The 25,334-nt window shown below is 35.8% G+C and overlaps 1 protein-coding gene across 3 annotated transcripts in view; it reads left to right on the top strand.

Moving 5' to 3' along the window:
* The window catches only part of NT5DC1 (5'-nucleotidase domain containing 1), a 144,465-nt gene that overhangs the window by 93,668 nt on the left and 25,463 nt on the right, over nt 1-25,334 (top strand). For all 3 annotated transcript variants that reach the window (XM_017497509.2, XM_017497499.2, XM_017497506.2), the window contains exon 7: nt 24,824-24,998. In XM_017497509.2, coding sequence (XP_017352998.1) covers nt 24,824-24,998 — 175 coding nt within the window. The remainder of the gene's footprint in view (nt 1-24,823; nt 24,999-25,334) is intronic.

Below are 25,334 nucleotides of genomic sequence, written 5' to 3'. Positions count from 1 at the left end.
GACTTCAGAAATTAACTCCAACTCTTTATTTTAGATGAGGAAACTAAGGCTCAGAGACCTAAAGTGACTTCCCCAAAGTTGCGTAGTGAGTTAGTTTTAGAACTACAGCCAGCACCCGAGTCTCTGAACTCCTGAGCTAAAGGCAAATAGCTGTGGAAACCATTTTCTTAATGTAGAGGAGTGTGATTCTACTCACATAACCTTATTCAGCTCTGGAAGTCAATATTCTAAATAAAGAAAGAGAAATAAACAACTCCTACCCTTTCTTTGTAGTTTAGCAAGAATTTGTACCTCTGACCCAAACTCTAAGGACAAGTTGCTTCAAGATGCAAAACAAGGAAGAGCGTCTGAGGTCTTTAAAAAATGTTAACCACAGTAAACAGACAAACAAAAGAAACCTTACTGTACTTATTGTATGATAGCACCCATTTCTCTCTGGAAGGGGAGGAGAGGAGATTCAAGGTAAAGAAGAAGAAGGAAAAATGTTTTACAGTGCAAGAGGTTTCTACTTAGTAAGTGCTTCATAAATATTACTGATGGATGAAATAGCCTTCACCAATCACTAACTCAAAAAAGTTTTTATGTAATAAATTACACCCTAAAATAGCCATATCTTTTCTCTTCAAGCTATGTGATACCACCAATTATATGAAATTTAGTACAATAGGAAAATAGTCTGTTTAATTGTAAAGAAAATCCATCACTAAAAAGAGACAATAACATTGTCTAACATTTTTGTGTAATAAGGTAGGTTATATAAGTTTCTAGGATTAACATCACATTTGTTATTTCCTAAAAGTACATTAAAATCCTTAACTGTTTTTCAATTTTTGCATTGTTCTAACAACAACAACAACAACAAAATATATGCAATGGGAGAGAGTTTGGTTAATCGAAATTTAAGCCAGTTTTACATACTAGCATTTAAATCTTTTCTAAATTTTTCCCCAACTATAAATCAACCCATTATTAGTGATCGGTTTGATCTAGGGAAAAAAAGTTTCTTCTTTTCCATTTAGTTGTTAATAGCACAAATTGTATCAATTAGAAAAACATTCAAACTGCCAGGGTCCATATCACAGACCCCAGCTGCACGACAGATGAATAAATGCACTCAGATACAAATATCCAATGATCGAGTGGGCCAAGGGGCCATGAGCCACTCACAGAGAGAGATCACCGCTACAGGACGCTGACTAGTTCGCCCTCTCCCCATTCATTCAGTATAGATTTAATAAGAGAAGCTTTAAATCAACCCACTTATAGAGAAAGATTACAGGCCAGGTTCCAATGCCCAAAGCAGATTACCTCTAATAGGGTAATCTCCCTGGTCAACCTCCCCCCAAGAGGGCCATCCAGCTCAAAGGTTAGTTTTAAGACCACATGAGTAAACAAGTTAGGTAAACTCCCACATTCCTTTGTTTCTACTCTAATTTATTTAAGGAGACAAGGCTAACTTCAGCCAAGAACTGTAGAAAAAACCCTTAAGCCTTCCAAAAGGGTTTGAGACTATATTCTATAACTTTCTCTAATATTTTCGCTTAATATTTTTGCCACTACCCTGAGTGAATTCCCACATCAAACTATTTGGATATTATTTTGTCAAATTATATTTAGTACATAGAAACTTGAGGTCGGGGGACAGGAGGAATAGCTTCATTGCACCCAACAAAATAGTGTTTCTCTCTGTCTGCTATGACATTTTATGAGTATTTCAGCAGCATTGCTGACTTTTTCTGGGTTGTTTTTGCTGCTGCTTAACTCTGCAGTGTTGGGAGCGCTGGCTCACCCTCTCACCTTTTACTCTTCCACTTGTGCAGCCTTGTGTATACTGTTTCTAACATTCGCATGGTGCTTACCATGAGCCAGGCACAATTCTTCATTAGACAGGAAAAGGAGATACTTCCTTTTCCACCCTTGTACTCTGGTGTTAGAGACATTCTCAAATAGAATGGCCATGTTTTCTGCAGAGTTCTGTCTAGCCGCATCTGACCAGCTCTTTTTCCTTGTGGTGTCAGACCTGGCAGACCTGGTGTCCAGGGGCTCCTCACTTTTCTATAGCTGTGTGTGTTCATCAAAGCCATAACCTCAGAGCCAGAGGGTCACAGGAAGCAGGGTCTCCTGTCCACCCCCACTGCCTTCTTCATTTGTAGTGTGCCAGCTGCCCTCCTCGCCTCCACTGTCTTCTGCTCTCTATCTAGGTCTGAAGATGCATGAGTCTTCATGGGCATCTGGCCACAGCTCTGCTTTGCCTAGTTAATGATGTGGATGTCAGCTTTGTCCTGAACCACATACCACCCATACTTTGTAGACACCATTTCCTTTACTAGGGCCCAACTGAGACTTATAACGGAATTTTTTACAAAATCCACAAAATGCCCTTGATTCTCTGCTAGGTCTCTGATTATCATCTTGTCTGATTTGAAATGCTAAGCAGAATTTAATCATTGGAAGATGCTGGGAAGGTTAACTCAATATTCTTGACCTTCATCACCTTATACCTCTGCCACCCAAGTTTTAAGAACAAACAGCCTGGTACAGTGGCTAATAATAATAAATTATAGTTGCTACGGTACAGATAGAGGACAATGTAATACAGTAATGAAGGCACCCAAGTGTCATAGTTAAACTCTTAGAGATTCAAATACTAATCTACTTTTTTGATTGTTTAGCATTGGCCAGTTATCACAATTAGTTCCACATATGAAAATAAACCTGATAGTGGTACTTATCTCATAAGATAATTAGAAGATTCAGTGAGTTAATGTATAAAGAACTTAGCACAAGGCCTGATAGATTGAAAGCACTAGGTAAACATTTCTTCTTTATTTTTGCTACCATTGAGAAGCAGTTTATGTGTACCAGACCATGCCAGTGCATTGACTACTTTATATACACGTGCCTACTTCATTGGGAGCTCCACAAATATGTTCACCCCAGATAGTACTGCCACCAAAGCTCTGAATTTTGTCATGGAGGGCAGTGGCAATTTATGGCCCCAGGGCACCTAGCTTTGCTCAGAAAATGTCCTTCATCAACTTTGTTAGTGTCAAGAGTGAGCAAGCTTTTTCTAAAGCTTCTAAGAGAGATCCTGGTAAATAAAAGGATTCTTTCTCCTGTCAAAGTGCTGGGTGGTCACCATATCAACAAACAGAGATTCAGTCACTCACTTCCTCTCCAAATTGAGGTCACTGAGGATTGAACAACAGTTTCTGGGTAACAGCCATCTACTTAGTAACGTTCACCCATTCATTGGCATATTTTCAAAGTCACCTAACTGTTCCACACAACTTGTTTCTGAAACAGAAGATAGTCAACATGGTCAGTAAATGATGGCTTACATGGAGATAAGCCTTTCCTTTTCAGTATCATTATACATAACTGTGTTCATGCCCTGCTGGCTGAAAGCAGCTTGTTTAAAGAGTGTGCCTTCTTCTATTTGTCCCATACGTAAGAACTACAGGTGGTTGAGTATATTGACTCATTCTTATAATCCCAGCACTTTGGGAGGCTGAGGCAGAAGGATTTCTTGAGGCCACGAGTTCAAGACCCGGACTGTGGCACTTGCAGTCCTACCTTCTTGGGAGGCTGAGTCAGGATTGCCTGAGCCCAGGATTTCAAAGCTACCTATGAGCTATGATCACACCACTGCACTCCAGCCTGGGCAACAGGGAAAGACCATGTCTCTAAGCAATATTTTTTTTTAAAGGACCATAGGAGTCTCTTATCTGATTTGAGAGCCATGTTTATTAACCAAGTGGGGACTTTTTCTTCTAATAGGCTAACTCATGAGGTCACAGAATGAGATAGGGTCTTCCATGGTGATCCCTCATAGCCACCCATAGAAAAATAATTCAGTAAGAATATAAACAGTGTAGATTAGATGAAGAACTTCTAGTTTTTCTTCCTTTTGCTACCTTAGCACTATTGTCATTTTGAACTGGTAATGCACAGGAGCTGTTCTGTGCATTATATAATGTTTAGCAAGTTCCCTGGCCTCTATCCACTAGATACTAGTAGCAGCAACCACCACCCACCAGAAATCTCTCCAGACATTGCCAGATGTCCCTGGGGGTGAGGGAAGCTAAATCACCCCCATAATATATAAAATATCTTTCCATAAAAGAAAGAATCTTCAGTTGTTTCTTCTAGATAGAAGAGAGAGTTTGTCAATTACCTCTATTAAATTTTCCTTCCTAAAAGGACTATCTTCTGGAAGTGCCTTTTTCTTTTTATTATAGGTTGTTAATCTGGTCTTTGATGCTGTGTTCTTATCCAAAAGACATTAAATAGTCAAAGGACATGGAACTATTGTTAGAAGACTGAGTTTTATTCCAACACCACTATTATTAGCCTTGGCACAGAGCAAATCCTTTAACTACTCTAAGCCTTGGTTTACCTGTTATCAAGGTTATGGAAAAGAGAAATATGTGTGTATGAAAGCATTTTTAAAAACCAAAGAAGTCACCTAGCACTCAGATCTTGGTTTTTAATGTGATTTTTCAATATTAGAAGCCAGTGCTCCTTGGAGAAATCGCTGACTTTATTCCTGGGGCAGGAAATATACAAGATGACCTAGATCATCTTGTAGTGCCAGAAAATAAATAAATGCTTTTAAAAAATTATAATGAGAGGGGTATGTAAAAGGGACACAGGAATTAAAGGATAGTGCTCCCAATGGCTAACATTGGAACAATTTGAGAACAAAATAAATAAAGCAGTATGGGAGTATAACCCAAAGTATAAGATAACCATCAATGAATCTGATATAAATAAGTGATTAACAAGTAAATAAATGGGGAAAAGAGAATAATTTACCACATAAAAGATTCCCAAATAATTTATGCGCACATTTTACCCTCAAGAAGGTAGAGTATGGCTTTTTACTCCTTAAGTGTAGGCTGTGCATTGTACTTTCTTTCAAAGAGTACAGAATGGGAAGGGGGAAAAGAATAACTTTCCAGTGGGGCTACCTGACAAATATGGTCCCAGCCAAATCAGTCAAGTCAAATCAACAGTGACCCTTGATAGTATATACCCTTAATATAACATGAGAATCGCGCTTTACCTCCATTGTCTTTCTCCCAACAACATATAACCCAGTGTAATGAAAAAAATAGACAAATCCCAATTGAGGGACATTCTACAAAATGTCCAACTAGTTAGTACTCCTTAAAACTGTGAAAGTTAAAAACAGAGGTCTGAAACTTTGTCATAGTCAAGAGTAACCTAAAATACGTGGCCAGTAAACTTAATGTGGTATCCTGGATGGGATCCTGGCACAGAAAAGGGACATTAGGTAAGAACTAAGGAAATCTAAATGAAGGGAGAACTTTAGTTAATAATAATGTGTCAGTATTGCTTCACTAATTGTGACAAATGTACCCTAATATTGAAAGATGTTGATAGGGAAACTGAGTGTGAAGTGTATGGGAACTCTGTACTGTCTTTGTAATTTTTCTGTCCATCTAAAACTATGCTAAAATTAAAAACTTATTTTAAAAAGCATAGCAAAATAAAGGTAAGACACTATTATAAGTAGTGGTGATTTTATCCAGAAGGAAATTAACAAGTTCTGGTATGTAATTCTCTTAGTTTTAAAAGTCTATTCGTGAAGTCATTCCCCAACTTCCCTCTCTAGGTGATGTTTAATGTCTTTATGGATCGTACTTCATCTCTTCTCCCACCAGCTTGGAGTAGTTTTAGGTTTCCAACTAAAGAAGCTGAGGAGTATCACATAACAGTTCTTCACTTTCTTGGCATAAATCCTGTGGCAGACCATGTTTACTTTTTCTTATGAGGAAATCCACATATGCTCCCTTCTTCTTCCCTCATCCAGTCAGACATATAGCTGCCTTTACAACTTACCAGTGCTTTCTTCTAACCAAGGTCTGAAAGGTTCTCTTTTAGTTTCTTTGCTCTCAAGGGGAATGGAAAAAAGCAGGGGTACCATGGTAGCACCCCACAGCACTAACTTGCCCAGTAGGAATGAAGAACCAACTTGCCCAGTAGGTACTGCAACTAGATGTGTACAGAATAAGAAGGTAAGATGAGGGGATCCTTCAGAATGAGTCATCAAATATAAAATCTTGGAGAGACAATATATGAGCAGATAAAAAAATTTAATTTATGTAACTACAGTTAGTTACCTCTAGGATACCCTTGTCTTTTTGGCTGTAGCCATTATAACTAACTGTGTAATTGGAAGTCATTCCCACTGTCTTTATTTCAGTGAACAGTATTGTTTATTTATTCTGGGCATATAGCCCTTTATAAAGGTATATATTTGAACATAGTTTGTTATAGAAATTGAATTTAGAATCAATCCAGTATATAAAGAGTAGTGTTCTGTAATCCACTGGTGAAGAAGAATTGACCAATCAAATTTCTTTAATGGGACCAGTGATTTATGGGACCGCATCAGCGCTTTTCAGTTCTGAGAACTTCAGTGAGGTATTTGCCAGAGTCAGGTTTATTGATGACAGTAAAAGTATTGGTTAATATAAAGATAATAGTACAAACAACATGTGCTTACCATTATTTAGGCTTGTTTGACATCCCATCCCACCCATGAAGTCAGGAAGGTAATATATGGCCACTTCTGACAGGTGAGGTCATGGGCAAGGACATGCGGCTGAAAGAAACACAGGTGTACAGCCTAAGCCACTTCATTCTGGGCAGAGTATTTTTCCTACTAGCCTGCACTGAAGCCTTGGCATGGTTTCATGATTATAATTATTACCTCTACTTTTTAAAATACTCTATTTCTGGACCAAATCATGTTTGCTTATTGTTTGGATCCAAATGCCACACTTGTAGATTTTATACAGCTACAGCTGATAATTTTAGGCACCGTGCACTAAAGTTAATTTATACCTAGAGGAGTGCTGACCAATGGAACTTCCTGCAGTGATGAAGTAGTCTATATCCATGCTGTCCTGTGTGGTGGCCACTAACCACATGTGGCTATTCAGCACTTGAAATGTGGCAGGGTATTGCGGGAACTTTTAAATTGTACTTAATTTAAGTAGCCACCAGTGGCCAATGACCTGCTAGAGCACCAGTCTAGACAGTGTAGGAATCCTCCATGTGATGCAGGCTCCCCCGCTACCTTAGCTCTTGGCCTTGCTTGCGCACACTTGGCTATTCTTTTTGAGAAAACGGTTGTGTAGCATCTTTTTTTCTTGCTTTTTTTCATGCTTAGGATGTTTGGGATATACAGATCACTAGCAGAACAACGTTCATTCTCAATTTTGACCCACTTAAATCTAAAGCTGTAATATCTTAAACTTAACGCTGAAAAAGATAATTCACTGAGTTTTGTTAACCATACTCTTTTTTAGGGGAAATGAGGAAACAGTGATCCCATATGTCCTTGATTGTACCTTTAAGAGTCTGAGCCTTTAAAAAATTATTATTGGCAATAGGTTTGTTTCTGTAATTCTAAAAACAAAGGATTTTGTTTTTTTACAGATGCAAATCCATTAATTTGATGCCTGCAAAGTTCAGTGACACTTTAAGTCCAAATTGAGTGATATTTACAGAGTCGGATGAAAATCCAGTCACATCATGATTGCTAGGTTAAGAATGGCATTCTGAGATTCTAAGCTAAGAAAGAGGGAACTGTAATGTATAATTTCATACATACATTGCAGATAAACATCAAAATATTAAGAGAATGACAGCTGTTATTATTGTGTTAACTTGAGCAAGTAAACTCAGAAGCTCTATGGAAGGAATCAGAAAAAGTGATGTTCTTAATTACCTCACATTTTCTTGACTACGAAATCTCAACCTCATTATTTCATAAGGAAAGTACAAAGGCAACAAATATTACTAGGAGTAATGTAATAATGCAAAAAGGGAGGGAGGGGCTGTCTCATAGAAACTTTTTCTTCTCCAGACATAATTTTACACTTCTTAATACAAGTGCTTTTTAAATTTAATACACGAATTTTTTCCCCACATATTATGATATTGGAAAAACACTTTTTATGGTAGGAGACAGGAAATAGTGAATTTAATCTAAAATGTCACTTAATGCAAATTTGAACAAACCAAATTACTAAGTGGTTGCTTTTCTATGCTAAACAGTTTTACAGTATTAGATTCTCTTTTAATGTGAGTCTTTCATTTCTGATTTAGCACTTGTTTTTATTCTATTTCTTGGATTCATTTTCATGGCCATGAAACTATCATGTCAGTTCTTTATTATTACTTTGCTGTACATTGTTATTAAATGTGAACATATTTTTAGCTAATAGAGCCCTGCAGTCCCCCAGAAGCTCTTTTCATGCCCCCTTCTAGCCAATATCCATTCCCTGGAGAGATACCCAACACCACAGATTAAATTTGTCTCATTTTTAATTTTATATATGTAGTTATGCAATATGTATTTTCCTGCGTCTAGTGTCTCTTTCTCAACATTATACTCCTATAATGTCTCCTTGTTACTGGATGTCACAGTAATTAATTAGTTTTCATTGCTGTATGGTATGCCATTATATTAATATAACTACACCATATTTTATCTATTCATCCTACCCTTGGTAGAGGTGGGTTAATTTAATTGGATACTGTTACAAATAATGCCTCATGAACAACATTTATATGTGATTTTCATGCCTTTTTACATGTTACTCTTAGATCTACATGTAGAATTAGAATTACTACATTGTAGAGTGTGTTTGTGAGTTTAATTTTAATAGGAACTGCCAGGTAATTTTTCAAAGTACTTGCACAGTGTGAGTTTCAGCTACTTTATATTCTCTATATCCTCACCAGTACTTAATATTGTCAGACTTTTTTTTTGCTACTTGGTATCTATAATGATCATCATAATTTACCTTTTAGAGAACACAGGTAGTTTTAGACCACAGATTGTGGGTAACCTCCCATATAGGCACCGAGGAAAGAGAGCTAAGCAGAATCCTGGCACAATTAGTGCCTGAAGAATATCTCAGTTTATGGTGTTACTATTCAGTTATTTCTTTGTATATAATCCTTTATATATAATCATATATTAGTTCATAGAATTAGGGCTTGAAGAATATCTCAGTTTATAGTGTTACTACTCAGATATTTCATTTTATATAATCCTCCATATATAATCATTCATTCATAGAATGAGTGCCTAAAGAATATCTTACTACTCAGTTATTTCCAAAAAAAAAAATATATATATATATATATATATAACTATATCTTAGTTCGTAATCTGAGGGATGCCTAGAGCAGACATGGTACGGAGCATGAATTAAGTAATAAGCAACTTATAATCGGAGGAATGTCTAGAGCAGACATGGTGCAGAGTATGATTTAAGGGAAAAACAATTATACCAGGACAAGAATCCATGGCCCAGGCGGCAGCGTCCAGTATCATAAAGATACCCGCTATATGGCAGGCTTGGGGCAAGAGCCGCTCCTCCTGATAAGCTGTAGGACCTTGCGTCCGGTTCTTGTGGAAGGCTGCCCTCAGACCAGCAATCCCTCAAGCATCCGAGGGCTCAAAACCTCTCCAGATAGTCGCACCTTGGTGACTGTGAACTTTATCAGCTCTTGTTACTGTGCTGGCTCAAAAGCATCCTCCTATAAATCTTCTTTGAAGTACCATGCCTATAGATAAGAGATATTGCACACTGCACCATTTTCACTGCTCATGGCCCACCTCCATGCCTTGGTGACCTAATAGGGGTGGACCCCTTACTGCACACTGCCCACCTCCTTGCTTCAGTGACCTAAGGGGATGGACCCCTTGCTGCACACTGTCCACCTCCTAGCCTAGGTGACCTAATGGGGGTGGACCCCTTGTTTTATTGCTCATAACCCTATCACTATCCTTAAAGATGGCTTCACTCACTACCCTGTCCCCTTACCTATACCCAATAAATAGAGATGCTTCTGGACATTCCGGGCCTCGCCTATCTCCCCTTATAGGTGACATGGCCCCGCTGAGCCCAGCTGCGCTTTCTTTGTACTTCTGTGTCCTGTCTCTTTATGTCTTGAATCCTGCACCTCAGCACAGCATAAGGGACACCCCACAACCCTGTGGGGCCCTTAGCCCTATACAGATGCCGACATACACACAGTGATCATTAAATATATCTACTCCCAGCTCTCCATAGACCCACTGAAAAAAACCCTTGAAGGCAGTGGCCTCTGAGCCAGCTCACTTTGGGCCATATAATTTGGAATTTGCTCCTGCAGTGAAACATTTGGGTAGGGGAAAGGGCAATGTACTGCTGTGAGCCTGAAGGCTTTTGGTGGGGTAAGAAATATTTCAGGAGTTAATACTACCCAGTTTGCCATGTGCTCTCAGAGTGTGTTTGTTGAAGTTTTAAAGTAATTCTTCATAATAGCCCTCAACTCACCCAGATGAATCCAACAAATTGCTTTTTCGTAATTACTTCATTCTCAGCCTTGAATGTGGAAATATTTAAGAAAATGAAACATAGTGACTATGAAAGATTCAAAAAGATGCCCTACCTAATTAGTAATCAAGGAAATGCAAGGTAAAGCAATAATGAGATGCCCACTTTCATTTGGTGTATTAGCAAAAATTATGAATCTGACAATATGACCTGATAAGAGCATGCGGTAAGTGTACATGCATATATGCTGCTAACAATGTTAAAAATTATTGCCCCCAACAATTCTGAAAGCAAACTCAGTGTAAATGTTAGGATTAGAAATGCAGATATGCAATGAGCCAGCTGTTTCATGTTTATAAGCCCTAAAGAAGTACTCACATGTGTACATGGACTCATGCGCAATGTTATTTATTCCAGAATTTATAATAATGAAAAAAAAAATCACCAAAGAACTGGTGTATTCATATGCTGGATTGCACTGTTGTGATTAAAAAGAAGGTAAGGTTTCTAGAATGTAAGCTCTATGACAGAAAGAACTTTGCCCATGTTTTCAACAACTAGAACAATGAATAGTGTGTAGTTTACCTAATAGTGTGAAATAATTACTACACAGTAATTATTTGTTATAATTACATGGCTAGATTTAATTACATGGCCAGATTTTGAAGTCATCCTGTTGGGTGAACAAACAAATTGCACAAAATTTGTACTGGAAAAATAAATATACATGTGTATAAGTCCGTAACACCTTATCGGAAAGATGCACACCAAATGTGAACTACATATGTGTGTATGCAAGTCCCCAGAAACTTATCTGAAAAGTATACAGTGTAAAAGTGTCCAAGGAAAGAATACAGTCATAGATTATTAGTTTCTGTTTCTGGTTAGGCCAGTAAAGACCCTTCCTCATCCCTCTTTTCTGCTTATCATTATAGACGGAAACTAAAAACCATGTCTTCAGGCTGCTAAAAACCCAAAACTAAACAAAATAGAACAACAAAAACAAAATAAGGCGGGTTGGACAAGCTTGGTGTGACACCAAAATTACAACAATGATACATACCCGTTAGGGTTTAGGGACCAGAAATTGAGACTACAATTTAGAGAAGACCTCAGACTTCTTTTTTTTTTTATATTTCAAAATTTGGAACATGTATTTGGAAATTTCTAAGTGTTCACATATATTACTTGAGCAATTACAAGATAATTTTAAAATAACATTTTATCTTCGATAATTTTCTTGTTATCTGGTAGGTTGAAACTTTCTGAGTCAGGAGCCCCGCAGTCTCTACACAGATATACACAGCATCTGATCTTGCTAGACCTAGGCTTTCCAAAGGAAATTCCTTAAATGTATGGAATAAACTGGAGGAGAAAAGGCTGTTGAGATATTTTACATATTTCTTTAGGAATAAACCAGCTGTTGGGTAGTTTCTGTCTTTATTCCGATTTTGTATTAAAAGGGTACTTTAAAAATTTTTTTTCACTAATTGTATTTATGTTTTTACAAAAAAACTATAAAATATCTTAATAAAGGGGATAAAACAATAAGATTAAGTAGATGCAGACAGTAAAGAATGTGGAATGAAAAAAATCAGAGAGACCAAAATTTTCAATCCATCCTGCTATTTTCCTTATTATGTCATGATGATAGGCAAGTCAGCCTCTCTAGGCCTCATTTTCATATCTGCACGATGAGGAGATTAGGTTTTGTGGTCCCCAAGGTTCTAATAGCCACCCCAAGTTTCTCTGCTCATTCCTGTGTGAGAATGATGTGTTAGAACATTGGGCCATCTAGCCCAGGTCTAGGAAGCAACAAAAAAAACAACTATCCTACCTTCTGCTTGGTATGACTTTTAGGGTTTTTTCATAGCATATTTTTCAAAATATATTTTGAAGGTAAGTAGCATTTTGATAAGGGAAATCTTTCATTTTGGGCCCATGCAGGGCAATTCCATGATGCAGTGTGGCCCATAGCATTTCATGTTATTCAACCACTTATGCTTAAGCTAGAGGAACTTGATAAAGTAAAAATAGCTCTAACACAAATGTTTACTATGTGTAAAGCATTGTGCTAAATATTTCACATATATCATTGCATATAATTTACACAATTACCTAATGGGGTGAGTGTTATGACTATGATCATTTTCCAGATAAGCCAACAGTCTCTGAATGACTAAAGCAGTTACTCAAGGAAATTGCATAACTAAGGCTTGAATCAAGATGGTCTGATTTGGGTCCATACCACCCAGGAACACTGGAGACCATGTCCTGTAATATGCTTATATCTGTGTGTCTGCTCTAGTACAGAACTTTGTCCTCTGAAGCTTTTCAGTAGAAATGGAATAGCAACTCTCCTTACATCAACAGCAACAGCTGTTTCTTAATGAAGTCATCTGCAAATTATGAATTTCTCTCTGCCATCACTCCTACCCTGCTCCATAATGATTTAATTTGCTGGCATGAGACATTTAGATTAAGTTCCTTTTGATGTTTTAAATGGATTTTTTATCTGGAGGGCAAAACATTTTCTTTGCCATAGCTTTTACATAAACTGTTAATTGGTCGAGGTCTAGTGCGGTTTCCTCTTTACTCAAATTTTTCTTCACTGAATACACATAGGGCATTTAGTGTTTATTGCTAACATTTGCCAAATAATTGTGTGCAAAATATTTGTCTCATTTAAATTGGATTTTGAATGTTTCTTTATTGAGTAATTCTAGAGTTTACACTTCTCTGAGTTTATACTGACATCTTTCCTTTTAAAAAGCAATAGTCTGATCACTTACGTCATATGCTTTCCTAAGAAACTTTTTCCTAGGTCAAAAGAAAGAATATAATTTTTTATTGGACAATAGTTTCATTATTACAATATTGTTTTATTCAGATCCTCTGGGAGCTGATAGGGTCTCTGCATTAATAACAACACCTATTCCCTACCTATAGCAGATTTCTTGCACTTTATTCTGAAAGATTGAAGGTGTGCACTCAATAAATGGATCATGTGTTTTAAGAAATCATGGGAAAAAATATTTCTGTACCTACATTTTTTAACAACAATAGAGTCTACAGCTATAGAAGTAAAAGTTTTGTTTTTTATTGTAGACAATGTATTCTAAAGAGAGAAAGCGAAAAAAAATCCTTTAAAACCTTTAATTAGGTTGATGATAAATACATATATAATATTATATAGGTAAAGACTAAGTTTATAACCTATTTTTTAGATTTTTTTCATGTTAATCTGGTAAAAAGTTACTTAATTTTTGGTTTAAAAAGTCATCTTTATGTTTGAAAAGTAAATATGATTGTTATTTTATTATTATTACATGTTTTTTATTTCTAAAAAATCCCCAAAATATATAAATTTGTTACATTAGTTAGATTGGAAGGAGGCAGTGTGAAAGGGGCAAAAATAAGATCACAGAAGAAAAAAGAGGGATTGAGATGGTTAAAATCCCTGCTTAGAGTACAATATTCTGGGAACCCAGCCATACCCAGCCATTAATCAACTGTGAACCCCTTGTGCCCAGGTTCCTACTGTGTTTCTACTTGAGTCTTTGCCCACTCCTTACAGAGACTATGAAGAGCTGCCCCCAGGCTTTCTTTACTCCGTGCCTCATTACTGATCATTGTGGAATGAGGACTGGGTTCTCATCACAGATTATTTTCGTTATTATGTTGATTTGGGAGTTGAATATAGCATAGTGTATACATACTGAAATGCTGTCTTGGCGTTCTGTTAGGCTACAGTACTACAGAAGAAAAACCATGTTAGAAGAACCACAGTGAAAGTTCTATTCCAGGTCGTTTCTTTGTTAAATAAGTGAGCACTTCAGTCCTCAGTGTAGGGCAGATTTCCTTAACACAGTTATAGTTAATGACTCCTAATGTCTAGTTTATTATTTCTTTGTTCCTGTTATTTTTTCTGATCTCTTTGTGCCTCAAAGCTAGAGAAGTCAAGTATAACTTTTTTAAAAGGAGTAAGCATTGCCACATCTCTGAGAACGCTTTGCCCCGAGGCATCCCATTTTAGTTCTCCTAATTTTTTCCAGCTTCTCTCTTCTGAAAGAGGTGGAAGATTTCAAGTAAGGATAATGTCAGTGGGCTGACTTCTGTTGAAAACAAAATCCTCCCAAAATGGTTTTGTGCTTCACAAATATATTTTAAAACTGTTTGAATTGAAATCTACAGTGTATCTCTTTGAAGCTAGCCCCTAAAACCTGTCCCGGGTTTTACCTGGAGGCATCTTTATTTTGCTGTACCAAGGAAAACATTCCTGTTTCTTGCAAGTTAATTTGTAAGACTGTATTTAGGAAATAGTGCCTTTATTCATCTCAAACTACAAGCTCTTTAGTTCTTTCTGATGATATCATCATGTCATCATGTGCGTTTTTTGGATCTTTCATCTTCCTTTGACATTCATGAAGGAAAATATTACCAGTGGTAGCTTTCAGCCCTAGGCTTGCAGTGTCTTTTTGTGGCCCCTGCCTGCTGTTGCTCTTTCAACAAGCAGACCAAATAAACCTGAAAACATCTTATTCAGAGACTAAAAATAAAGTGTGCTAAAATCATAAAAGCAATAGCAAAGGCACATATAGATTTGTTTTAAGGAGATGTCAGAGTAAAGAGACCCATTATCTAGCTCATGGAATATACTAATAGAAAACCCAGGCCAGAGAATAATTGAAGGGCAGTTACATCATGGCTGGGGATCCACTGTGATTAAAAGATACATAAAGATATTTATGTTATCTTTCATTAGTTTGATCTCAAATGATTCTGTAATAATCACTCTGCTCAGAGACTGCATAGCCTTTAAACAAAGTCTCTTAATGATTTTATTATTATTTTGATATTTTCTGATAGTGAGTTATATATAACTAATTATATTTTTATTAATTTACTGTCCTATAATTATTAAATACTACATATTTAATATGCAAACCTTTTCTTAAAGGGCCAGATAGTAAATATTATAGGCTTTGGGCATGAAGAGACAAAAATCAAGGCTATTTTGTTGATACTTGTATTCGCATTTTAAGATGTAAGCACCTTTCTTAGCTTGTGGGCTGTGGTTTGCCAACCTCTGGTTTTTATGGTCACCTGGTAAGTCTTGCCTGGTAGCTTTTTTCCACACATACTTACTTCTGTAGTTAGGAATCATCTGATATTTACCTGATATTAGGAGTGTAAACGTGAATGTTAAGATGGTTCTTTTCCTAAAAGATCTCAGAGTCTCAGAAGAAAGTATATAAATATGCTTATTATAAGTGTTTATTACAGTGTAACATGATGAATGCCATCATTGATGTGCAAAGCGGGTATTGGGGCAGGCTCCTCATAGAAGGTAACCTTGTGACAAGCCTCCAAGTTTCACCAGGCAGCAGAGGGAGGGCAGTGTATTCCAGGAAGGGAGATAATATTTTTTCCTTAATCTGAGGCATTTATTTGGTTGTTTTTTTCTCCATCTCAGTGGAAACTCTCAGTTCTCAGATAATAGCAGAGACAATATCAGTTTAATGGCTACAAAGAACTTCTGTAGAAATCCCAAGGAAAAGCACAATTGAATTTTATAATTATTATCCAATAATTACAGCGCTAAATGGGCATACCATTTAAAGCGTTTAATTTCTGCTTCTGAATGCAAGTTATTTTTCTTTAATAGGTAATGGTCACCAAATAAGTTAGATCTCAAATATGTAGATGTAGACACATAAATGATGAGGTATAGTGAACTAGGATTCTTGAGGACTCTATTCCATACCCAAGTTTGTTACTAACCGTAATTTTGAGCAAAATATGTGGCTACTTAATCATCTTTAACATGACAGAGTTGAAGGATATGATTTCTGAGGCTCCTTTTAGCTCTAGGTTTAATTAGAATGCATATTGATGGATACTTTTTTCCTCTGTGGAAACCTAATTTGATGTTTCAATTTTCTTTTATGGCTTATGAGTTCAGTGCCATGCTTAAAAGGCTTTCCACATTGCAAGATTTTAAATAAATTTATGTCTAAAGTTCAAAAAGAAGCTAATTTGATTTGTCTGACTTTATCCAAATTCTAAACTCTCACTTATTAAAATTCTAATCAACCCTAAAGCCCCTGAACTCTAATACTACATAATAATGTAGTATGTGGGGAAAAAAAAAAAGAAAGAGTAAGGATTTGTGATGACCCTGTAGTTACTGTACGGTCCCCGAATGCCTTGTAGCTGGAGAGGCAGTATTGCACAAGCTCTAAAAGCAGACTGGCTGCATTCAAATCCTGATTCTGCCACATGGTAGCTATGTGACTTTGGGCAAGTTCCTTAGTCTCTCTGTATCTCAGTTTTCTCAGTTGCAAAATGAGAATAATATAGGACCTGTTCACAGGGTCATTATGAGGATTAAATCCATTAATAGTTATAAAGGCCTTGGAACTGTGGTTGACAAAAATAAGTACTCAGAGTATGTCAGTTATTATTATAAGGATAATTATTATAAATAACCTATTTTAAAATGTGGTATTAAATTAAAATGATAGAAATGTTTTAAAATAAATGTTCATGCCATAGGAAATTCCTCACATACAATGCTGAACAAAAACACAGGTAAAAAAACTATATATGCTATGCCTAAAATTCCCACAGTTACATATGAACAGAAAATATACTGGCAGGAATTACATAGAAATGTTAGTATGTTTGATAGCTAGTCTGCAAAGATAGCTCCCTAATGAATCATGTCTCCCAGAATTCACACCTTTCTGTTTTCTTCTCCTTGAAAATGAGCTGGGCTTCTATCACCAGTAAAATTCAGTGGAAGTGCTACTGTAAAACTCCTGAGACTAGGTCATAAGGAGCCTTGCAGCTTTTGCTTGTCTTAAAACACTTGCTCTGGGGGAAACTCGCCACCATTTAAGGAGTCCAACTACCCTGAGACCCAAATGCAGTGACAAAGTTCAAGCTAGCCAAGTGGAGAGATGTTTGTTTCACCAGCTCGTACGGTTCCAGCCAGCCCAGCCCAGGTGCTAGACAGTGAGTGAAGAAACCCTTAGTTGATTCCATACCCAGTGACATCCGACAGGCATGACTCCAAGTGAGAAATGCCTAGCTGAGCTCAGTCAACCCTCAGAATCAGGAGAGATGATAATACACTGTTATTTTAAGCCACCATGTTTGAGGTGCTTAGCTGTGCAGCAGTAAAAAACCCAATACAATGAATTTTCTGTAGCAAAGTGTATCATCACATAAAAAAAAGCAATACTTAAATCTCCTTAAATAGTTCTTTTTTCTGTATAGGTTCAATATTAAGAGTTTATTATGTTTTATGTATGTTTTTATATTGTATATTTGGTTATTCTTAATTAACTTACAAATTAATTGAGCTACAACAGCCATTTGTTAGCCATCCTAAATAAGTATAAATGTATTGGACTTAGAATATTTACATGTAAAAAATACAGAGCCCAGGGAGTATTTTATTCCTGGACAAATTGTGTACAAATTCTATACTACCTATTATAAAGAATTTCCTTTTTCTAAGACATGTTTATAAGACTTTTCTCCACCATAACAAAGGGAGGGATATTGGAATGCTTGCTTTGTTGTACTGTGCAAATCTAGGAGAATATAAGTCTGTGGTTCTTCACATCCCTACCCTCAGGAATCTAATTAAAGCTAGAACGCCTGCACCTCCTCTCATTCCCCAACACACTTAACACACTGATGAACAAAATGCTCCAGAGTATTGGGGTTTCATTCATCCATTGAGGCCCATGTATGGATTTTAGGATAAAAACCCAGGTTTAGGGCATTATTACTCCTCAAGCAATGTTGCAGAATATTACACATACTATCCTATATATTTATGTTTGTTATATCCAAGAAATTATTTCATCATTCTAATACTAGTTTACCAATTCTATTTCAAATTTTATATTAAAAAGTTAATATAGCTCTGTCAAAACAATTGTCTGAGTTAAAATCTCACTGATTTGAAACTTTAGTATGTTCTTTTTTTCCTTTTTCTTTTGTTACCATGAGTAACTAACCAGGTGATATTTTATGAAAACATATAGAAGATACAACTGATGTGATACATATACAGGTGGAAAAGTATAGTGAAAAGCAGAGTAATGCCTCATTAAAATAGCTGCTTAACTGTTCTGTCTATTCAAGGTATAGATGTGGCACAGACCTGAGAGGCTAGAGAGGGCTTTCCTATTTATATAATACACTATCTGGACATTGAACAAGTAATCCTTTGTGATTATAATCTTTATGTGTGTTCTGAAATGAATTGCTTCTAAGTGAAATACAGCTCTGCATACTTTGGGCTTTGTTAGTAAGAAAAGACATTTCTGAAGACACTGAGCATATTTGAACTAAATTAATTAAGGAAACAGTGCACCCTTGTGATAAAATGTGATCATTAAAATGCATATTTCATTGAAGACCAATCTAGTTTTTTAAGAAAGATCCAAAGTTTTTAAGTTGAGATGTATTGGGTGGCAGGGAGACGGGAATAAACATTCCAGCATATTCATTTTTTACTGCTGTAATCACTCTGTATTTCAGCAATCAAATATAAATTTCAGTTTCTAAGTGTTTCATATTTGAACTAGGTGAGAAGTAATAAGTATGTAGAATTTGCTTTAAATACTTGTTAATTTTGGTTTTCTTTAAACTGTTTAAAACATTTATGCTGACATAAGCTCTTTGTGTGTTTATATTTTGCAAATTTATATGCAATAGAAACCTTTGAGTTATTTTTTGGAAGTGAAGAAAAACAATTTAAAGCCTGTTTACTTTTATTCCAGCTGTTTCTAAAAGGATTTGTAAATATTTCATCTTGAATTGCATAGAGATAATAATTAAAATTGTAACTTCATTCCAAAGCATCTTGGTTAGGTAATGTATTGCTCCATAAGATACCACTACACACAACTCTGTAGCTTAAAACTTTAATTTATTATGTCACTTATGATTCTAGGCTTAGTTGGGTTCTTCTCATATGGGTCTCTCCTGTGGTTGTAGTCAGGTGTCAGCTGGGACAGCAGTCATCTGAAGGCATGACTGGGCTAGATGTCCAAGGGGGCTCACTATATGTCTTGCAGTTGAAGCTTTTAGCTCAGCACTCAGCTGGAGCTGGCAGTTGGACTACCTACAACACAAATTCTTCATCTAACCTATTCCTCACAGCATCTCAGGTAGTCTCAGATTGGTGGCACATCTTCCAGGGCACATGACTTTCTAGAAATTTTACCTCACTCTGTCTCCTTGTCGACCAGATGTTATTATATGTGGTCCTGTCATCAGATGCATCTGCTGACCCTCCCAGCTGTCAGTGTCCTTATTAAAGGATTTGTTGTATTTTGGAAGGATCAGGCAGACATTCAAAAACCTCTCTCCGCATGTACATTGTCTGACCAGTAACCATGTCAGAAAGAGAAAACTAGGTTCTTTTAGAATGACTCATTCTGATTTCATAGGAGAAAACCTAGGTTGTAAACTGATGCCAACAGGGGAGTTGACTAGGCCAAGTGTAGTTGAATGGTATGGTGGGATTGTGGGTAAACTACTAGAATACATATGTAATATTGTCCAAGGACATTAACATCCAAAAATTTTAAAATACCATGAACCCCAAATCATATTTATAGACTGTATTCAACCCAGAGTCTGGCAGTTTGATGGCTTTGGAGAGAGAAAGGAGTTTCTTTGGCTTGTCTATACTAATTTAAACTGTTTGAATAATTTTTCTTTCAAAGAATTTTATACTATACATTTTTTTTCAGGAATCCTCCGTTCATAGTTATGAAATCCGGCATTCTGTTTTCACAATCTAGAATACCATGCTTAATTGGTATAGAGTAAGAGTAAACATTTTAAAGATCACAGTGATATTTAAGATAACTTGGTAGCAGTTAATATTTGTTGATTACCTATTCAGTGTAAAGCTATATGTTAGTTAAGCCTATGATTTCCAGTGACGCAGGCAAAATACACAGATAATAATAGTAAGTATTCTAGTTTGTATATTTTAGGGCAACAATTCTTAGTCCTAGTAGCACATTAGGATTACCTTGGAAGCTTTAAAAAAAATAGCAGTGTTGTGGCCCTACTCCAGACCAACGAAATCAGAATTTTTGGAATAGGGCAGGGATATGTAAGTTAAATTACAGAGCTGGAAATCGATATTATTAAAATGTAAATTTTCTAAATTATCTTTTTTTCATGTATTCCGTACTTCATTTTCCAGTTTTTATTTGAGAGATTTTCCAAGCATTATATTTAGCATATAGATTTTCACTTTACACAATCTAAATATTCTAGATTTCTTTAGTTATAAAATATTAGATATAAACCGTGTATTTTGTTATATAAACAGCAAATCTGTTTTAATATATTTTTGCCACCTATAAAGAAACAAAATAAATTTATCCTTTTTACCCTTTAACAAATATTTCAGTGTCTCTTAGCAAAGAAAAAAGTTTTTTGTTTTTTGTTTTTTGTTTTTGTTTTTTGGTTTTTTTCAGAAAAATCATTATATCATCCCTATAGCAAGTACATTTAAACAGTTCATAGCTAAACATTTTAGCTGTTCACTAGCATACTTTTATATAGCTTGTAAAGGTTGTAAATATTTAAATAGCTTCTAAATTATATTCTGCAATGGAAACAACAACAGACCTTATTTGGAAGCTGACCATGGAGGTGTTAGCATCCAGGCATCTCTAGTCCCCACAGACAGCAGCTTTGAAGATTCTGTCCAAAAATCATGCAAACAGTAGTGATACAATTAACAAGAAAAAGCTTATTCAGTGATGATAGAAATAGTGATGTGGCACAAGTGTCTGTGAAACTGAAAAAAGTATTTTTAATATTCAGGTTGTACTATATTTTTTTACCACAAGAGGTCCCTAAATCCTTTTTGGTGTATTCAGGCCATTTAATATGCATATTAGACAGTTGTAACACTTTGCTATTATTTCTATGACTCTATATTAACCAATTTTTTAACATTAGGAGAGCTAAACTTTTATTCTTTAGAATCAGATTTTTAAAAGAATTTCCTTTAAATTTCGTCTGTACCTAGAAAATACCAGCATCAAAGGATGTAAGAGTAGTGGAAAAACCAGGAAAATAAGTTACATAAAGTGGCAGTGAAATAGAATTCCTTTAGAGGTTAAGTGAAAACACAGACTTCTTTGTGAGTTAAGAACAAGCAATACCATTCCTTTCCATCTTAAGTCTAAATTCCATTTTGTTCAATCGGTGTTCATTAGTATCGTAATTAAACATGACTTTTTTCATAGGCTACCTTAATCGTACATGAATAATACCATTTTTATCACTCCAGTTGGCTGTATGGTACTAATCACACTCTTGCCTTGAGTGTAAGGAGACATAAATGTTCCTGTGTCTGCTCCTGCACTAATTTAGGTATTCATACATTGAATACTTGCTCCATGCCAAGCAGAAAGATATATTTCTTGCCTTTCAAAGTTCATAGTTTCTTTGGGGATATAATTTAATAGACAATTATAATTCATTGTAGTATGTTTAACATAACTCTTCCTTTGATTTAATACCTTGACTTATTTCAATAAAAAGATGTTTCTGTTTATATAATTATGTCTCCTATTCCTTTAATAATTTGCAGTTATAAGGGGACAAAAATATTTTCTCCATGACAGCCAGTGATCTTTTGTAGTAAAAGCAACTCATAATCTACCATTGGGTATGTATTTATACAGGGCTTGTCTTTTTTAGTTTGTTCATTTCAGTCTGGCTTATGAACAAAACAAGAACATCTCTGTTATAACTTCAGAGAATAATTTTATCTGATTAAATTGTTATATTTACACTCTTTTGAATCAGACATTACTAATTGGGAGATACTAATGAAATTAACCTAGGTAAGAAATGTAAAATATGGTATTTAAATGCATAGGCCTTATATTTTTATTCCTTTGGAAATGTTAACAGTAGCTTTTTAATAGTAATTTATATTTTAATCACTAGATGGTACTAAGCACATTATAGCTAAGAAAAATAACTTTTTCTCAAGTTTTCTGAAAACAAGTCTATAAGTGTTTTCAGCATTTCATACTATAAATTTTTTATGTAGTCCATAAAATTCTTCTTGCTACAAAAGCTTTGTTTTTGTAAGTGAAATAATCTCACATCTGATTCCCTTAGGTATAGTAAGTTCTTAGAGAGACATAGCCTCTGAAATTAACAGTCATCCACTAATCAAACTTTTCTATTCTTGGCTATTTAGATTTATTATTGTCATCTGTTTCTTAACCTGTTCTTTTCTTACTAGTACTTCCTCTTCCCTGGAAAAGAGAGAATGTATTGTAATTTTTTTAAGGGTTATTATATAGCTATAGCCTCTGGTATGTACAAATGAGATCCTAGAGATTCACACACAGAAGTTCTTGTAGGGCAAAATATTTAAAAAGCAAAAACTTTTTGTTTTTGGTCTTTGAATATTATTCTCATATTGCAACATACTCTTTTATTACTTTTGGTCTGGTTATGATATTCGTGCAATATATTTTCTGAATCAAGATGCTTTAGGTTGCAAATAATAAATATTCTTAATGTTTAAGCTATTATTAAATTGAGTTATAGTTCACAATGAGAAGTTGTCCAGAGGTTGAATGGTACTTCCAGTGGTGGTTAGGGTTAGTTCATTAGCTTAATCAGAAATCCAGTGGTGGCCAGGCACGGTGGCTTACACCTGTAATCAGCACTTTCAGAGGCCCAAGGTGGGAGGATCACTTGAGCCCAGGAATTTAAGGCTGAAGGAAATCATGATCATGCTACACTGCACTCCAGTCCAGGCAGCAGAATGAGACTCTGTCTCAAAAACAAAAACAAAAGCCGAACCCTAGTGATATCACCAGGGGCCCAGGTTTGTTTCCTTTTATATGTCCACTCTGCCATCTCTGCTTTATCAGACTTGTGCTTTGCTTTGAAGATAGCCACTGCAGTTCTACATAGAACTTATAATTATGGTAAAGTCCAGCAGAAGAAGAGGGGATATTTCCCCTTTTACAGGTTTTTTTGTCAGTGGTATACATTACTTCAGGGTTCTGCAGCAAAGTTCTCCTCAGGTGTCATTTGCCATGCCTGAGTCCCCAACACTTCCTAAACAATTCAATGGTATGGGGGAGGGAATTACTGTGATATGTATAGACTGATAGTGACCCATGCCCTTCTTAGCATCACAGACCCCCTCAGATGAAGATGAAACCTGAAACAGTATCAGAGTACTCCCCAGCAAAGAAGAGGGAGAGTGGATGTGGGGAGGCAGACCACAATTTTGCTACCATTTTTGTTTTTATTTGTTTGTTTTGGTTTCACTTAAAGGTTTTCTTCCTGATATCCTGATGTTCTTGAAATATAGCTTTAATTTCAAGTATTTCAAGTGTGTCACACTGGACAGAGTCACAGATGTCTCTCCTATCTATTGCAGACTCTTATCATTCAATACAAGCTGTTTAACCTGGTTTTTTTTCTTTCCTTTTTTTTTTTTTTTCTTTGTTTATGCATGTGTCCTTTTCCTAACAATTAGAGAAAGTAAAAACTTGAATTCTTTTTATCAGCTTATTAGCTCTAACATGCTCTGAGAACAGTATTTCTAAAATGTGTTATGAATCTAGTAGCATTTCAACTAAATCTGCAATTGCCTGCTGAGTACCCACAACTTTAAAGGCCCTGGGTCAAGCACTATGGATAAGTCTGGCCAGGACATCTGGAGATACTGCCACCATCTGCCTTGGAGCTCAGCCGGACACCTTGGACACTCTAATGGGGCAAAGCTAGCAGTCCAACTTCAGTGATGCGAGTCATTCAGTGTTTCCTGTCAACTGCAGTGCCTTTTAGCCTGTTCTGGCCTATTTTGCACCGATTTTTTCATTTGATAGCACTTCTCAGAGGCTATAGAATGCCTCCTCTATTATAGGTTGCATCTGAAATAACAAACTGTGACTCTGAGGAACTCATCTCCCTTCGTGGCTATTTATGCCAAAGACTATTCCTGGTGCATTATCTGAATATTTATTTGTTTCCTATCTGTATTCAGCAAGTATTTGCTGAATAATTGAAAGAATATTAGTAATCAATTGATATTTCAAATGTAAGGTTTTCTCTTACAGCATTTGAGAATGCTGATCATATTGTGTTTCTTGTGTCACCTGTTTTAACATTTTATCAGTTCCTGTCAAATAGCCAGCGAATATTATCAACTAACACTTTCTAATGGTATTATGTTTTCAAGTAAAGAACTATTCTTAAAAATCAAGTAGTATTGGTATCATTGTTAGGTTTGGTCAAACCTTGTTCTTATCCTTTTAGTTTTACCTATAGATTTGAAAGAGATTAACTTGTTGGAGAATACACTTAATCAAAAAATGTTTAAAAAGAGAAACCTCATTGTTATTTTTATTTTTCAGAAAACTGTGGAATATACTTCCCAGAAATAAAAAGAGATCCAGGCAGGTACTTACACAGTTGTCCTGAATCTGTGAAAAAATGGCTTCGACAGCTGAAGAATTCTGGGAAAATTCTTCTGTTAATTACCAGCTCTCACAGTGATTACTGTAGACTTCTCTGTGAATATATCCTTGGGTAAGTGATGAGTCAGTCGGTTTTCACTGTCTTATGAAATACAGACAGCAGATTAGACCAGGGCTTTTTTAAAAGTGTCAGTCATGACCATATCATTATTTTAAATAATGCTGAGTGACAAGTTGATTTTTTTTTCCTCATATCCTCAATATCTGCTGACAGCAGCCTACCCAAGTACCTTTTAGCAAAGCAATGTCACTGAGGACCAGTATGTTCACAGCTCACCGAATGTCCAGGTTTTAGGTTTTCTGGAGGGTGATAAAGTGTATATCTTTCAGTTTTCCATGAATTTGAGTTCTCATCTTTGGATGATGATTTATTATAGATTATACTCTG

This window comes from Cebus imitator, unplaced genomic scaffold (assembly GCF_001604975.1).
Source record: "Cebus imitator isolate Cc_AM_T3 unplaced genomic scaffold, Cebus_imitator-1.0 Scaffold11, whole genome shotgun sequence".
In the NCBI taxonomy this organism is placed as follows: domain Eukaryota; kingdom Metazoa; phylum Chordata; class Mammalia; order Primates; family Cebidae; genus Cebus; species Cebus imitator.
This window is presented reverse-complemented; position numbering and strand designations above follow the sequence as displayed.